Raw genomic sequence first — 18,679 nt, forward strand, 5'->3', positions numbered from 1 at the left:
CTGTTTTTTTTTAAATTGTTTAGAGTGTAAATGTGTAACATCAGAGCTTGTCTCCTGTCTGTGAGGTCCACAACACCTGTGTTCCTTAGTCCTTGTAGCTGCATTATACGCATTGTATTCCCAGGTAAGCATTCATTGGCTGTCAGCTGTCATGCACACGGAGCCCGGCCTGTGTGAATAAAGACAAAATTTATCGGAGCAGGAGGCAGGCTAGCTGGACTGAGTCATTGGGTATCTCACATTACACGGCCGACCTCATGAAACTCTACGACGGAAAATCGCTGAAAAAGTCATCGAATTTGACATGACTTTCAAGTCAGAGTTTCAGAAGGTTGTGGCAGTGCATTCATTGCTCCTATGATCAGGGTTACAACAGACTTCAGTATATCAGCAAGGTTCAAAAATCTGAACATAACAATTATGTGTTTACTGGGGAAATGTTTAATGTATAACTTTGGTGAAAGCTATTTTGCATAAGTTGTAAATAAGCAAAAAACAACATATACATACACCTGATTGGTTAAGTATGTTGTAGTACACTAAAGAACAATATGAAATACAGTGTACCACTGAGGGAAAGAGAAGTGCGGCAGCATGTGAACTACTGTCCTGAACTACAGAAGATGGCTTTTCTTCACTGCACTTAATCTCGCTGCTCCAGGATGATCCATTTAAGAGTGACAATAGACTTTTCTCCTAATTCTCCATATTCTCCGATCCCGATGCAGATGCATATGGAAATACATATAGTGATAGCAAAAAAAAAAAAAAACTGACACGACCCTGACCTCCCTTGTCATAACACATATTATCTACAAGACAAGAATGAAGCATTTATACACAAATAGTCCAGTGAAATCCCGGAAACTGTGGAGATTGAGAAATAGATGAAAGCCGGCCGAATCCCAAAAGATGAAATGACAGAAAACTACAATACAAGCAGTGCTGTTTTGAAGTATGCACCCTAACAGTCTCACCGGTGACTCCAGAAAGCAGTCCGGCAACCCTGGGATGTGGTTGATGAAAGCCCCTTACTGTCGTGTGTAACAAGATAAACAGTGATGATCTGAGGATACCTAAGATGCAATCATAGCAGTGCTTGATATGATAGTTCACGATTGTTTGATGCTTCCTTTTTTCTTTTTCTTCCTGTCCAAATGAAATGTGAGGTCCTAACACATACTGTACACAACCCGGAAGTAACAGAAACCCCCACCTCCTCAAGGATCATGGTGACAGACTTGCAGAGGCAGCAAAGAAACTCTTCTTCAGGTTTGTATGTTTTATACACGAAAAAGGTCAAACAAACACAACACTTACAAGTATTAAACAAGTAAGACTGACATTTTATGGGGGCGGCACAGTGGCTCAGTGGGTAGCACTGCTGTCTCGCAGTTAGGAGACCTGGGTTCGCTTCCCTGGTCCTCCCTGCATGGAGTTTGCATGTTCTCCCTGTGTCTGTGTGGGTTTCCTCCGGGTACTCTGGTTTCCTTCCACAGTCCAAAGACATGCAGGTTAAGTGCATTGGCGATCCTAAATTGTCCCTAGTGTGTGCCCTGTGGTGGGCTGGCACCCTACCCGGGGTTTGTTTTCTGCCTTGTGCCCTGTGTTGACTGGGATTGGCTCCAGCAGACCCCTGTGACCCTGTAGTTAGGATATAGCGGGTTGGATAATGGATGGATGGATGGACATTTTATGGAGCCCTGCTGCACACTGCCTTATGGGATTTCCCTGTTTTTCCTTTATGAGTTAGTTTTTCTAATTTTTTGGTTTCTGAACCTGGCCAGCCTCATTTTCATCAATCCTCATTTCCTGGTCTTTTCAGTCTCTTTCCACTTAACCAGCCGCTGCAATAATAGGCATGTGATACGATTCACCTCGACAAATGTAAAAAATTCAGATGTAAATTTAATTTAATTAAATTAAATTTAATTTTAAGTCAGTAGGCTTTACGCCATAGGAACCAAGTTACCCAAACTATTCTATAACATTTCAGTCATTATTTACCACTCTGATGCTGATCTTTCTAATCATAAAATAGGTCATTACGATACCAATTCAAGAACTGAAGAATTCATAATTAACTGCAGAATTACAGTATTTGTGTGTTCCTCTAGCGTGCCTCTTTCTCCTGCACGATTTGGCTCAGAAACTAATCAGCACATCATTATCTCATAGCAGGTTTAAGTTTCAAGTTTGGCATTTTTCCATCTCGCCATTTTAGATCTAGACCATCCTCAAGAAACTGTGACACACACCCGTCATCGACATATCAATATTTCTGGTATCATGGGGGCCCAAATACGTCAGGCTCCATCGAAAACCAGAGATTGAAATTTTTGACGAATCTAAAGCTTTTGCTCCTAGTCCATAGATGATAGGTTATGGTGGAGGAGGGCGAAAAGCAAAAATAAATCTCTTAATCCTTTTTAGAACAAATTAATCGTAATAATAATACCCATCAAGGAGTCTAGCATTCACTGTGATGGTGCAGCTTGATCAGACATTGTTCTTTGAGACTTACACTAAAAATAACAGGGATTTTGTATCCCTTCTTGAAATACAACTACTTGTGATATAATGGACACTGATGACACCAGAGATGAAGCGTCACCCTCAACTTTAAAGCAGAGGTAATGTGGTAATGAGATACCCATTTAGCAGCAGGCTGAGAGGGACTTCCTTGGTTCTGTTTAGAACAGGTATTGTTTAATGGGATGTGATCTTCACTAATGAAACTAGGCACACAGTTTTTGTCCTATACAGGAAAAGTCTTAAGAGGAACTGCAATGAGACCCAAGAGACTAGACGTGAATGTCAAGGCAAAGCCTGAAGCAGGTAATGTGATGGTGAACAGATATCACCAGATAGCAGCTTTATGCTCTGGTCCTGCTTATCGATTACAGCAGAGCTTTCAATATAATTGAGCCCTTACAGGAGACATTCAGGGCTCTCTGACATATGGGCTCATTATAACACCACTTCAATATCTCATAACAGTTTTATTAACACTCTTTTGTACAAAAGATATTCTTTAATAAGCTTTGACTAACCTCCGCGGTGTTACATAGGAAGCCACTCACCGTCAAAATCCATACATACCTAATAAAAAACACACCGCTGCAACTGTTCTTGTAAAAGAGGATGTACTGTTACTAAAGATGTACTACGTACTGTTACTAAAGATGTATTATTTCAGCAGTACAAAATTATGTGAAGGCTGTCATGGTGGTGCAGTCATCAGTGCTGTTGCCTCTCAGTTTCCCAGAGTATAATTTGGTCCTTGTTGGTTTGAAGTTTATATACAGCGCCTATAAGAAGTATTGACCACCTTGGAAGTTTTCACATTTTATTGAGATACTACATTGAATTACAGGGGATTTCATTCGGCTTCCTTGACACTGAATGGGAGTGGTCTTCCCTCGACTTTCTTGTATACTCAGGTATAGGGATGGATATTTGAGGAGTAAACTGAAAGACAATGGTTATATTTTTACTGTATATTATATACATTAAAGAACCATCAACACCAAATTAAAAATATACTGAACAATTACCATAAAAGTAAAGTTGAATAAATCAGACTCTGCAGCTGCATGAATAAAAAGTACCACTTCTGGTTGGCGGAAATAGCCCAAAAGTTGATAGAAATCTATGTTTTATACCTAATACTTGGATGCAAAATTTGGTTGACATAACTGAAAGTGTACTCAAGTTATCATGTTTACACACACACACACACACACACACACAGACAGACATAAATCCAAAAATGGTATTTTCTGACTCAGGGAGGTCTAAAACATCGAAATTCATCAAAATCTCGAAATCCAATTTTTGGACAATTGAAATACTTTCCCTATAAGAAAGTCAATCAGACTCAGGAAGGTCTAAAATGTAGAGATTCATCAAAAATCTCGAAATCGAATTTTTGGATAATTACAATACTTTTCCTACGAGAAAGTAAATCAGACTCAGGGAGGTCTAAAAAGTTGAGATTCATCAGAATCTCAAAATGAATTTTTTGGGCAATAACAATTCTTTTCCTATGAGAAAGTCAAGCAGACTCAGGAAGGTCTAAAATGTCGAGATTCATCAAAATCTCGAAATCAAATTTTTGGATGATTGCAATACTTTCCCTATGAGAAAGTAAATCGGACTCAGGGAGGTCTAAAATGTCAAGATTCATCAAAATCTCGAAATCGAATTTTTGGATGATTACAATACTTTCCCTATGAGAAAGTAAATTGGACTCAGGGAGGTTTAAACGTCGAGATTCATCAAAATCTCGCGGTCAAATTTTTGGATGATTACAATACTTTCCCTATGAGAAGGTAAATCGGACTCAGGGAGGTCTAAAAAGTTGAGATTCATCAGAATCTCAAAATTAATTTTTTGGGCAATAGCAATTCTTTTCCTATGAGAAAGTCAAGCAGACTCAGGAAGGTCTAAAATGTCGAGATTCATCAAAATCTCGAAATCAAATTTTTGGATGATTACAATACTTTCCCTATTAGAAAGTAAATCGGACTCAGGGAGGTCTAAAACGTCGAGATTCATCAAAAGCTCATGGTCATATTTTAGGATGATTACAATACTTTCCCTATGAGAAGGTAAATCGGACTCAGGGAGGTCTAAAATGTCGAGATTCATCAAAATCTCAAAATTGAATTTTTGGATGATTACAATACTTTCCCTATGAGAAAGTAAATTGGACTCTGGGAGGTCTAAAACGTCGAGATTCATCAAAATCTCACGGTCGAATTTTTGGATGATTACAATACTTTCCCTTTACTTCATATACTAGAAAGTAAAAAGTGAAAACAGATTTGTGCAAAGTTGTCTACATGAATTGCAAATATAAAGCACATAAAAATCGATCACATAAGTATCCATCACCTCTAATATGACACACCTAAATCATCACTGATACAGCCGATTAGCTTTAGAAGTCATAGAATGAGTTCACCTGTCTGAGATTTCAGCCGATCATCATATAAATATGCCCGTTTAGGGTAGGGCCAGCTTGTCATAAGTCATTATGGTAGCCTAATCTACACAACGAAGACAAAAGAACAATCCCAGTAACTCCATGAAAAGCAGGGGATGGGGATAAGAAAATACCCAACTCACTGAATATCCCTTGGAGTCCGGTTCAGTCATCAGGAAATTGAAACGTAGCTGTGAATATGTCTAGAACAAACAGTCCACAAAAAAAATGAGTGAAAATGCAAGAAGGAGACTAGTAGGTTCACCTATGAGAACCATGAAAGAGTTACAAGCTACAGTGACTCAGACCTCCACTATAGCTGATTGGCTAAATCTAATTGACAGTCTGAATAGGGACGCTCAGGGCCACAACAAGCGGCAAAGACCCTAATCCGTTGTGACAAAAGAGAATTTGTGTTTATATCATTGTCTCCTCTCATCCCTGCAACATACCCCTTCCATTTCAAATGGTTTACGGTCACATGGAGCCAGTATTCATCACAGCAGCACAGGGTGTAAGGCCAGGAGCCGATGTGCTTTAGCAGCCAGGAGATGAGCTCTCGACGTGCTCTCTAAGTGCTGTGTCTGTTCCTCCACTCCAGTGTTCAGGACCTGCTTTTTATAGCCAGTTTCTCCAGTTATTGACACCCCTTCAGACACGTCATGGCTCCCCGGAGGATCGTTTCCCTCTCAGGTCAACACCCACGGACAATGCAGTATTTATAAAACACAGGAAAATGATCAGATTGGCCGTTTTTCTTGACCAGTTTCATGAGGGTTAATGGGTTCAGCATTTAATAGCAAATGGTAGCCAGTGAAATGTGCAGTTTTTTGTACTTAAGAATGCAAAAGTGTTTAAAATAACTATCTATGTAACATATTTATTAACTTTTTTGTAAGTAATGAGTAATATAACTAAGTTACTTTTAAAAATCATGTTCAACCAACGCTATCCATCACAGGGTCCACTCTCATGCACATACATGGGGACCATTCTGAGTCTCTATTCAGCCTAACATGCCCATTCTTTGAGAATTTGAGAGAACAGCTCTTACAAACATCAGACCAATGTGTACAGTTGAATGGGAATGGGATATGAGCCCAACATGGTGGATCCAGGAAACAGCAACGCCAGTTGCTACACCGTACCATACCTTGGAGTTCCCACACATAACTCAGATGCATCATCACCCAATTCTTATCACAGAACAAAAACACACCATGAACTTCTTGACTCACTCCTGGTTATAAAGGGTGAATGTGAAAGAAAGACAAACATGTTACCTGAAAGATGACAATCCACGCGTATCCAATATTATCAAAGTTGATGGCTCCCTTGTGTGGATTGGTGTTGCCCGTCTTGCACTCGGTGTAGTATCGGTTCCAGTTGACGCATCCCCCTGAAGCTGTAGCGTTGTTCAAAAGCTCTTGGCCACCAAGTGACAGCAAATACAAATAGTCATCCTTGTCCATGCAGCATTCTTTTCCCTCTTCCCTCCTGGCGGGCACGTCCCCACATGACATGATGCCATTGTCTACAAGCAATGAACAGATGAAAGGCGTCTCGTCGTCCTCATCGGGATGATAGTAAGGCGATGGCAGAGAGATTCCAGTTGACCTATGGAGCGAAACAGGAGAATAAATTAGAGCAATGGGCTTTGAGAGTACATGGGCTGACACTTTCAGTGAAATATGTTTAGAGTGTCATTCTTTCCCAGTCCCTGTATTTGCAGATCATTTACTTAGTTGTCACATACTATGACAGTATTAACACATTGACTGCTGGACCATATATTACCAGGAGACGGCACAGTATTGGTCTATGCATAGATCAGTGTTCTCAAACTCCAGTCTTGGAGGGCCCCAGTGGCTGCAGGTTTTCATTCTAACCCTTTTCTTAATTGGTGACCTGTTTTTGCTGCTAATTAACTTCTTTTAAATTCATTGTAATTGACTTGTTCTTGAAGACTCAGACCACTTAATTGTTTCTTTTTCCTTAATTAGCTGCCAAACAATAATGAGATACAAAACATGACCAGCAAACTGAGTCCATCATACAATAGCTGATCTGCTCAGGTCCCCAAAACTCCACTGATGCTCTTTGAGAAGAGGTGCACCTCCAGAGACTATTCTTCTGGACTCTGGTGGTAGGTCAGTATTTCACTATCCAAGTTCCAGGAAGCAGTTTAGTAAAAGGGAGCGTTCCGCACTTCTTTCCATCCTTTAACCACAATTTACGTCTCCAGGACCACTTCTATCACCTACAATAAGGACTTTTTCCAGGGGGTTAGGTCCCGAGTCCAAAGACATGCAGGTTAGGTGGATTGGCGATTCTAAATTGGCCCTAGTGTGTGCTTGGTGTGTGGGTCTGTTTGTCTGTGTCCTGCGGTGGGTTGGCACCCTGCCCGGGATTGGTTCCTGCCTTGTGCCCTGTGTTGGCTGGGATTGGCTCCAGCAGACCCCCGTGACCCTGTGTTCAGATTCAGCGGGTTGGAAAATGGATGGATGGATGGTTTGTGGTGTTTGTTTAGTACTTTTGTCATTATTGTCCTTTACCATGTTTGTAAGTAGTTATTGTAGTAAATTAGGAATATTTATATTTGTGTGTTGGCCGTGTTTAATCTGTATGGGCATTTTCCTGGGGTGTTGCTAATATTCAGATGGCAGGGTGGAAATACGGTAGGGCTTAGGTGTTGGCCTAATTCTATCCGTCCCTCATTTGAAAAGCAGAGCTGCTTCTTTGCTACGTAAATCTGATGGCAGCCTCACTGCTTGCCAGAAGTCGAGGGGTGCACTACAAGCTGAACGAATCACTAAAAAGAACCGTTTTTGTACGTCACTAGTTTGTAATAAAGGACATCCAGACTTGCCTGTCTTACCCAGCATACATGCCACCTAAAGAGGCACTTTATTGAACATTTACAGTAGGTATGTTTACTCCATATTAGTCTAAGCACGACTTTAGTTGGGCTGCACAAAGCCCACAATTCAGCAAAGCTCAGCAGTCTGTTGAAAAATTTAGTCTTCAAAGAAATTTACCTTAAGCAGCTTGGAAAGATTTAGCCATATACCTCTAATGCTAATGATCTGTTTCCTCAGGGACTTGACGTGCTTTGGTTTCTTTTTTTCTTTTTCAATTTTATTATTAGCAAAAAAAAAAAAATTTGATTTTAGCATGCAGAGCACACATCCTAGGAAGCGCATCCACCGGGTCAATATCCATAGCGCTAATACAAATTTATTCACAGGCTACTGATCCAAATTAGTCCAAATTAGGGGCAGAGACGTTAACTTAGCAAAGGTGTAAAACAAAACCACAGCGATGACCTTCGTGCCCTTGACAAATGATACATTAAATCTGACTCTGCGATAATTCAGCCCGTTATTCACACCTTTTCACAGGCACCTGAAGCCATTTGCTTAAACCACATAGGTCTACTCGATCCACAGATCCTCTCCTCCTTTACTTTATTTCAATTTATTTGCTCTCATTTGTGTTCAACACACTTCACTTCGTTTCTGTCAATGTAAGTCTCTCATTCCTAAATTTTTCAAAATACACAACAGTCAACTTATCCTCCATCATTTTGGTTAAAGCGTTCGATAAAGCTTAACAGATGTAAGTGCCCGATAGGAAGGACAGGCATCCTGGCCAGGATGGAGGATAATTTCTTGTCCGCAGTGGAAGGATGGTGGGAGTTGAGACTTCACCCAGCCAGAACGTCTTGCATTCTTCATCTAAGCACGGAGAGAAGGATGATAAGTGGACTGGGTGAACGTGAGTGCCAGGAAGAGTTCATTCCCTCCACACAGTAGGTGGCAGTGTTCCTCCAGGCTAAACCCAATTGAGACACCTCCAGGCTGGCATGAGATTTGGAGTTCAGAAGTACAACCCCATCAGGGGTCTGTGGATGCTGCTGCTGGGGGAGGACTATTCTGGTTTCCACCTGACCCAGAAAATGCTCTGGGTGACTAATTCCAGGTTACCGGGCACAGTCCCAGGTCCAGCTAAAAAGAACCTTGCAGTCTCACCTCGGCAAGTCAGAGTCGGGAAGCAGTGGGTGACAATCAACTGTTCATTATGAAGTATTTTGGCTAGTGCTTGTGTGAGAAAGTGTTGGTGAAAAGTAAAAATGTTTTACTTGAACCTGGAATGGGCGGCATGGTGGCGCTGCTGCCTTGCAGTAAGGAGACCTGGGTTCGCTTCCCGGGACCTCCCTCCATGGAGTTTGCATGTTCTCCCCATGTCTGTGTGGGTTTCCTCCGGGTGCTCCGGTTTCCTCCCACAATCCAAAGACATGCAGGTTAGGTGCATTGGGGATCCTGAAACTGTCCCTAGTGTGGGGATGTGGTGTGTGGGTGTGTGTTTGTGTGTGCCCTGTGGTGGGCTGGCGCCCTGCCTTAGATCTGTTCCTGCCTTGTGCCCTGTGCTGACCCTGTGTTAGGATATAGTGGGTTGGATGATGACTGACTGACTGACTGAACCTGGAATCATGTTAGGTAATATTGTGTCTGTGGTTTGGGCTGGAGGGCACCCCCTTGTGGTCACACAGATTAATAATGACAGACATACAGTAATGTGCACTCAGATGGTTATAAATGACACTGAATGATTTATTCATGTAAAACTGCTATTAAAACTGCAACACTAGGAAAAACTTGACATACTGATCTGAAACTTACAGGATGGAAGGTATAGACATGGAGTTGGTGAAGGGTTGTATTGACCACAGTCTTGATTGGTCCAGGAACACAAACGCTGCTTTTATAAAGGATCAAAATCGATTCTACGTACTGTGGATGGCTCAGGTCTTTCAATGTCTACAAGCCCATATTTACGAGGGGGTACCCAAAAATAACCAGAATCTGTACCTGGCGCTCAATCTCGACTTAGTTGTGAATTTCGCCGCTACGGGTAGCATACTTACAGTATTCTGTGGCAGTCTGTCAAGTGGCGTTGCTCTGTATTGCTCGTGTGCCAATCCGAGTTGGTTTTTCTTGCTTGTTAAACGTATTCTGCGATTTTAGTGATGGATGATCATAAAGAACAGTGAGTCTGCATTAAATTTTGTTTTCTCTTAGGGAAAACAGCTGCTGAAACTGTAGTGATGCTTCAAACTGCTTTTAAAGAGGAAGCTTTAAGTAAAACACAAGGTCTACGAGTGGTTTTTGTGTTTCAAACGAGGGGAAATGTCACTTGAAGACCAACCAAGATCTGGCCAACCTTCCAAAATTAGGAATGATGTAAATGGGCGTTCACACACCTTGTTTGACAGCAGAGGGGCCTTTGACCTCACTGCCCATTTCTTCAGATGCTCTTGGTGCATGACTGCAGGTGTCTGCAACTGCAATGATGCCAAGAATGTTGGAAATAGTAGGATGACTAGCCTTGCTTTGTGTTTTCGAACAAGTCCTGGTTCGGTTTATTGCAGAATGATAGATGGATCTGTGTATGCAAGCACTATGGCGAAAGGCTTCAGGAGGTATGCATTTTCCCCGAGCCATACAGGGCCAGCACCTTGTGTTATGGTGTGAGGTGCAATTGGGTTTCTCTCCCATTCCTGGCTCATACACATTGTCAGTACCTTCACCAGCCTGCAATCCATTACAGAAATGTTGGAGGCCAAGGTGGTACCCTATCTGAGAAGGTTCCCTGGTATCATATTTCAACAAGATGGTTGTCAAATTCAACAGAAAGTGGTTTTAGCAGAAGAATAACCCATAAGTGGTAATATTCCTTTCTTTCTATCCCCCAAAAAACTTGCGAGAAACCGACAAATCAAGGGAACACACTGGTCATGGAGAAAACATTGGGGTACCAAATGAGTCGAACCTTTTAATATTTACACAGTCCTCAATAGTATGTTAAAGAAAGCAAAACAAAAAGCAATACAATCAAAGAAACAAACAAACAAGAGAATTCAGTTTTCTCTTGTGTGTCAAAATTCAGGTGGAAGCTCCACTCATTAGTCTGCTCTCTCCAGAATAAGATTCCAGGAGTGTCTCTGTTTTATAGAGGTGGGACTGAAAGGGGCGGAGTCAATTTCCCTCTGTGGGTGGTTTCTCAGGGCAGTGATGTCAAAAAAAGAGATGTTCCCATTGGTGACAGTGCCCCCTTGTGTGCCAGAGTGGTAGTACTTACCTCAGATGGATCTGGAAGGCAAACTTCAGATGCACCTGTTGGACTCTTTTACTGAATTATTGCATTTCACAATTGTGACATCACACACAAAGTAAATTTTCTGAAATTGTCTGTGCAATGAAACTCCGCTGTTTCGCTCATCATTAGTTGTATTTCCAAATCCAGTTTTAATTTGGAGATGATTATGACAGCATTTTCAAAGCCCATGTCTGGGGTTCTAGGGCTGCTGTGTAGCATATGCACCACCCAGCATTACATTTGTTAAGGTGGGCCTAGGACCCTTCCAAAGATGTATTTTGGTTTTGTTTCTCTGTCTGATTTTCATGTACAGAACATCAAAACACTGATGGCACTGTCCAGTTTAGGGGCCCCCAGGCCTTGCCTACAATGTTTGTAGACCTAGCAATCAAGCGTCATTTTATATAGCTTCTCACATAGTGTGGTTTTTTGTACTTTGAACTTTTGAGGCAGAACTGCTAATCTCATACAATGACTGTATGGAGTGTATACGCGCTCGCCATTTTCATGAGAAAAAGCTCCACTTATTGTATTCTCAAAGTATGGACAGCCCAAGTCACTGAATGTCCTGCCTCCCCACATACATATTTAAGACTGAGGGACCACCAGCAGTCCAGTGCCAGAGTATACATGGAAACTTGTATGGAGTGAAAGAGCCCAACTAGGTAAGTGGGTGCAACGTGCTAAAGGCGATGAGCAGAAGTTTGTATTGAATATACAAAGAAATTGGTAAGCAATGTAAAGTAAGTGATCAAGGACAGAAGGGACGTGATCTGTGCACTTAATGTAAGTAAGAACTCTTATAGCTGAGTTCTGAACGGACCACAGGCTATTTGGTGTTTTTGCTGGGACATCAAAATTAAACAACCAAATCAGGAATAATGAAAGTCTGGACAGGTGTTTCACCATCTTTGTTGTTAGTAAAGGAGCAAAGGGGAGTAATATTGTGGAGAAGTAAAAATACGGTTTTAGTAAAAAAGCTTATGGGAGGATCAACGATAAACGTAGAGTCCATATTATGGACAGGTTGGGAAGGATTTGCAATCACACAATCAATTATTTCAAAGTTCTGAGCAATTAGAAGTCATAGATTTTGGGGGGCAATTACAATCTTATATAATTATAACCACTTGCTTAAATCAAAGGCACATCCTGTCAGTGAGTAGGTTAGGAAATCAATAGTAGATGTAGGGTCGGGATATACTTGCTACCCCGCACACATCATGGCTGTCACGTGTTCCCAGCATACTTTTAATGCGTCCTCCGAGCATGTTGTCTGAAATTAGCGTGACGCGTGTGTGAGTTGCAGTACCAGCAAAAATTTGGGTAGCCAGTGTGTTCAAGTTTTGGTATGCGACGTTCGCATCATTGTTAGTTATGAACACGTTGTCAGATAATGCAGCGTGACTGCAGGCCAGCTCAAACAGGATCAATGTGCACGCTTTGATAATTGATGAATGGTTCGATGTGGTAAAGCAAACCATCAAACTTAAATGCTGACATACAAAAGTACGCAATGGAGCTTTTCTTCATCCATTTTTCACAGAGGCAATACAAGCGTTGCATATTACCCATCGTAATGACGCAATACATTTAAAAGTCTTGCATACCATCTCCTGTGTTGCTGTTGCCGTCTTCTTTTACACCTTCATAACAGCATCAGTATGAAAAGAATTTTTATCTTCAACGCCTATCTTCCCTCAACTCACAACACAGCAAAACCAGACATTTTGTTAATGTGATGATTTCTCTTTACGTAAAGTACGTACACAAGTATTGTCAGTACACTTCTTGCATAACTGCAGTGTCCACAAGCATATTAGTCATGTAGCACCAGGTATATCCCAGTCCTAGGTGTATAAATAAATCTGGATGCTGTCAACATAACATTGAAAACCGAGACCATGGCCAAGGGGGAGAACAAATTTAACAAAAGCAGGGGACCAAGAACTGATCCCTGAGGTACACACACAGTAAAATCGACAAGGGAGGATTTGTGGTTTCCAAGAGAGAGTGAGATGATAAACTGTCTATCTGATAAGCCAGACGCGAATCAGGAAAATGCTCAAAAGGGAGACAAGACAGAAATACATCATGATTTACAGAATCAAAAGCAGAGCCAGCGATAAATGGAAGGAGAATAATGAGGCACCAGTATCACAAGGCAGCAGGAGATCATTTACGATTCTTGGAAGAAGTGATTTCTGTAGAGTGCAGCGTACAGAAACTAGAATGAAAAGGTTCAAAAAGATTCATCCTGAAAAGCAAACTTTGGAATTGTGTAGTTTATTATCGTGATATTTCCCTCTGCTTACCCTTTACCTAGGGGTAAGTCTACTCATCAGGTTCGTTATCGGGTTGGTCTACTGTCGCACCTTAAGATTAACGCACGCATACATAGCAATACGCATACACACAGAAACTCAACAGTGCCTCATTAATGACACACACAGCTGGTTAATCTCTAGCTCTTTAAACCAAATAAATGCTTTATGAATGACACAACTTGTCACTCTCTTAGCACTTCAAGAGACTTACATACACACAGACCCTAACCTCAACAGTGCCTCATTAATGACACATACACACACAGGTGGTTAATCTCTAGCACTTTAAACTACACAAGTGCCTTAGGAATAACACAGCCTGTCACTCTTCTGGCACTTCAAAAGACTTACTTATTATTGGCACGTACAACATATGATGTTTTAAATATGTCTCAGACATAAATATTATTTTAGACTCTAGCAATATATTGAAACATACAAAGGCTCAACATCCTTGTTTATAGGCCATTTATCAACCAAGAATTCCTTACTTTATGTACTACTCCCTATTATTGGGTGGAGCTCTCACCCTCAGCCTTAATAAGCCTTGCAGCACGGAGCGTATGGCAAACTTCCGGCTGCTCCAGGTGCTCAAAGAAATCTACCTTATTATTTCAATCACTCTAGACATGAAGACAAAACATAGAAAGTTAAAAAGCAGCGTGGTATTTATTGCATGAATAGTAATGCCAAATAGAACAAAGAAAAATAGAAAATAGGACTGATAGTAAAGTCTGGATATATATATAGTCTTTAGAAAAAGCTTATGAAAAAGTACAGATGTCAAAGATGAATGTCCCAGGGCGGTATTGATCTAGCACTCAAAGTTGTTCATGAGATGCTTTGCTGACGATCAGATGAAAACGGCTGCACGTTGCTGGCGCCCTCTTCTGAAGTTGCTCTTCAGACAAGGCATATTTATTATAAAATTCTACCAGGGGGGTTTTGCAAGATGTGATTGCTACATGCACCTGATTGGCTGGCTGTCAATATGATGAATGAATTTGCTCAGACTCTTTCATCAGTTTGTGTACGTCCGTTTTCCCAAACAATATAGTTTTTGATGTTGCTTAATACCTACTAGCTTGTCTTCCTTTCCCAGGCTGTAAATCCATTTAGCAACTTGTTGGCCCAGATGCCCATCCTTTCTCAGGTTATAAAGTAATTGATAGCCTGTGGCATCACCATGTCTTCCTCTTTTTGTCTGAACAGCTGCTTTAAAAGTGAGGTACAATTTGGGAAGAGGATATGCCTTGATGTGTCCTGTATTTTAGTTAATCTAGTATTGTCTTGAGCAAAATATAATGAAAATATAGACAAAAATCTGCAGATTTTGTACACCACACAACATGTGTCAACCACCATTTCCATCAGCTTTGCTAGGAAGGGGAGGTTTGAAATAAGCCGGCAGTTGTCAAGAATGAATGAATCAAGACCAGGTTTCTTAACGACAGGAATGACAGCAGGCAGTTTTGCCAGAGGTTAACTATTTATTGATAAAGTTGGGAGACATGACTATGATACATAGGCTTTAACAAAAGAGAGGGAGGGGCACGTTTTGAAGGAGGAGGAGCTTAAGTTTGTAATCAGATCAAAAACTGAAAGAAAATCAGTGGTGGTAAAAGTCGACAGTCTCTTCTGTGAAGCATTTTTGAGGGGTCTCATGGGTAGGAAGAGAGGCATTGACTGGACTGGTATAATTTAGGTATAATTTATTTACTTTATTTTTGGATTATTGCTACCCTTACTTATAACAGAAGAGTAGTAAGAGAATGAGCTTTATTTAGCGCATCCCTATAATTTAGCATATGCTCAGTGAAGTGGACAGTGAGATCAGTTCTCTTGTTAGAGAAGTTCAAGATGTTGACCGATTGCTTAAATTTCTTAGAGTTCTAAAGAAAGATAAGGGGTAGAGAGAGGAGCATGGGGTTAGTCTGGTCTTTATAGGGGCAAAATTATGAAATATATTAGAACTCATGTGGTTATAATGAGAAATCATGTCATCAGGCAAGAAAAGCTTAGATGTTGTATTTTAAAGACAGACATGGCTTCTAAAGACTGAAATAGGGAAAAGATCAACAGACTAAATGTTACGATAGGAAGTAGGAATTTTACCATTTGGTCTGGGAAAAGTGACGTCAATGAGCTTGTGATAAGAAATATCAAACAGAGAATCGGGGATATCATCAGGACCAGAAGTATGAGTAATATCAAGACTGAGTGAAAAGATTAATATGCTGAGTTAAGCTAAAACACTTAGAAAATCATTAATAAAACATGATGTGTATATTAAAGTCCCCCCCCGCAGAATCAAAGCAGGGCATACCACTAAGACAAGCATGAGCAATTCATTTAGTTCAGAAAAAAAATTGCAGTCATTTTTAGGGGGAGATTAATAGAAAAAAGAGCAGAGTAGAGCAAACAATATTTAACACCGTACATTCAAAGGACATTATGTCATGAAATGCAGCCACCTTAATTTTCTGATTGTTACGAGCCTCAGCTGCCTGACCACCATCTTCTCCTTTTAAATGGGGATTGGATGTAAATTAATGCCATAAATATAATTAAATGCATGTAATTTTCAAGTGTTTGCCAAGCAGTAGAGATGAGGAAGATGTCAGAATTTTTCTATATAGTTAGATATTTCAGAAATAGTGACAGTTTTAGTCAAATCTAGCACAATCTGTGTCCTAGAGAATTACTGGGTGGGAGATGATATGTACTGTGGTGGGCTGGCGCCCTGCCTGGGTTTGTTTCCTGCCTTGCACCCTGTGTTGGCTGAGATTGGCTCCAGCTGACCCCTGTGAACCTGTAGTTACGATATAGTATATATGGATAATGGATGGATGGATATGATATAAAATAATACTTAACATTTATATAGCACTTTTCTCACTAATCAAAGCACTTTTTTATACAGACGGGGGAGCCACAGCAACATCACTAATGTGCAGAATCCACCTGGATGATGTGATGGCAGCCATTTTTGTGTCAGTATGCTCACCACGCATGAGCTATTAAGTGGTGAAGTGGGGGAGAGATAGTTAGCCAGTTAGAGGCAAGGAATGAATGGGGTCCAGAATGACTAGACTATGGAGGGAAATTTAGCCAGGACATCGGGAAATACCCTGCTCTTTATGAAAAGCTGCCCAGGGTTCTTTAATGACCACAGAGAGTCAGGGCTTCATCCAAAGGGCAGCACCATTTTTACAGCACAGTGTCCTCATCGTCGTGCTGGGGCATTGGGATCCACATTCAGACTACAGGGTAAGCACCGCCTGCTGGCCTCACCAACATCTCTTCCAGCCACAACCCAAGATTTTCCTAGATGTTCTCTCATCCAAGTACTGGATGGGCCGATCATGCTTAGCTTCAGGTGGATGACCTGTACTGAAGTGCATGTGGCATGGCTGCATCTTACCAGTCCAAAAATAAGAGTACAGCAGTGACCAAAGAGCAATTAATACTAGCATCTGTAGGAGCGATGAATGTATTGTATGAATCTTGCAAAGATCTAAAACCATTGGGTCAAACTGATGGTTAAAGTTCATATTTCTAAGAGGTGATGGCAAGTACATGAGCACTACACTGAAGCTGAAGGTGGATACTACACCCCAGAATTACCCAGGAGACACCAACACACAGATCAAGCACACAGCACAGCCAACACCCTGCGGACTAGAACCAGCTAGGCCTACACTTGGCAGCTGCATGAAGAGGATGGGAAAACGAAAACCAGACAGGGAAATGTAAGACATAGCTAGCTGAGAAAGTGGAGATGCAATCACCAACTGTGCCAAAAGTAGTAAGAAATAAGAGGCAGAGGGTTTCTAGCATGCAGGCAGGTAGGTGCAATGCAGCAGGGCGAGACTCCAACAGCAGGGGTAAACTCCAATGGCTTCTATACACTCTTTAGATGTAGATGGTAAGGAGTCAATTATGATGCCTAGGTCCTTCTCATACGTGGTCCTTTCAAGTTTCATACCTCCCATTGTGTAGTTAAATTGTAGGAAATTGGAGCATGTGGCATAAATCAGCAGACTGGGAGTTGTCATAAGCACAACCAAGAGCCACACAAAAACAGGCTTGGGGCAGCTACCCATATATTGTTCCCAGCTGATATGGATAATTGTTAGTTACGGATTTGTACAGGTTTGAGTCCTCAACTGAACCAATTTGCTGGTACAAAGATGGCGGCTTTAAGGGAGAGCAGAGAAAGTGACGTCACCAGTGGGCCTGAACCGGAAGTGACATCATCAGTGGGGCCGGAATCAGAACTGACATCATTGGGCCCGAAAACGGAAGTGATGTCATCAGGGCCAGGCGGAAATTCCCATAACTCTTCTGCAGAGAAGTGAGAGAAAGAGTTAGTGCATTCCGCCACCTCCTGGTCTAGCATGGAATTACTCTCCTTCAGGCCCTTTAGCTGCCTCTCATGCGCACGTGTGTGACAGAGGACTACCCACACATAGATCTGTAGGAGGCAAACTAGCTACCGGACTCCAAATGACGTGGTCTGCTAGTGGACACTACGGATTACCAGCCGCACAACTACTTCAAGCTGTTTTTTTTTTACCCAGAAAGTGCTTTTCAGCTTATGAGTGATGAAACAAGCAGGTAAGTAATAAGAATGTAAAGTACTGTTTGTCTCCAAGAAGGAAAGAGTTTCTTTAATAGCACGAGAACTGTTTCACTGCAGAAAAAAATGGTCTCTATAACTGTTATTAAAAGCTTTTCACCACTACGACAAATGGACAGTGCGCCAGTTTTAGGTCTTCTTAGAGTTTTGAAATCAATTTAAGAATTTCTATAGCATACGACATCGAAAGGAAAAGTTGGGGACTTGCATCAGCCGATCGGTCCCAATTTGATCGTGTAGCTGACACACCTACTGCAACATTCACCAGGGAGGACTACACAGACGCTTACCAAACTCCAATTATGATGTAAATGATCAGGAAAGCGAAAATGAAAGGCAAGTACCTGCATCAGCTGATCAATCCCCTGCTGAACGTAGTGCTGAACACGCAGGAGCAGCAGACACATCTACTGCAACACGCACCCTGGGAGGACTACACAGGCACACATCTGGGGGAAGCATGCTGGCTAACGTACTTCAGTAAAAGACATGGCGTGCTAGTGGACACCACGGATTAACAGCCATACGGCTACTTCAAACAGTTTTTTTTTTCCAGAACTT

General features: G+C 41.4%; 1 protein-coding gene across 2 annotated transcripts in view; it reads right to left on the reverse strand.

Annotated features, from left to right (window-relative positions):
- cacna1ia (calcium voltage-gated channel subunit alpha1 Ia) overlaps nt 1–18,679 on the reverse strand; it is an 856,996-nt gene that overhangs the window by 278,897 nt on the left and 559,420 nt on the right. For both annotated transcript variants that reach the window (XM_051935123.1, XM_051935122.1), the window contains exon 7: nt 6,274–6,607. In XM_051935123.1, coding sequence (XP_051791083.1) covers nt 6,274–6,607 — 334 coding nt within the window. The remainder of the gene's footprint in view (nt 1–6,273; nt 6,608–18,679) is intronic.

This window comes from Erpetoichthys calabaricus, chromosome 12 (assembly GCF_900747795.2).
Source record: "Erpetoichthys calabaricus chromosome 12, fErpCal1.3, whole genome shotgun sequence".
Classification (NCBI taxonomy): Eukaryota; Metazoa; Chordata; class Cladistia; order Polypteriformes; family Polypteridae; genus Erpetoichthys; species Erpetoichthys calabaricus.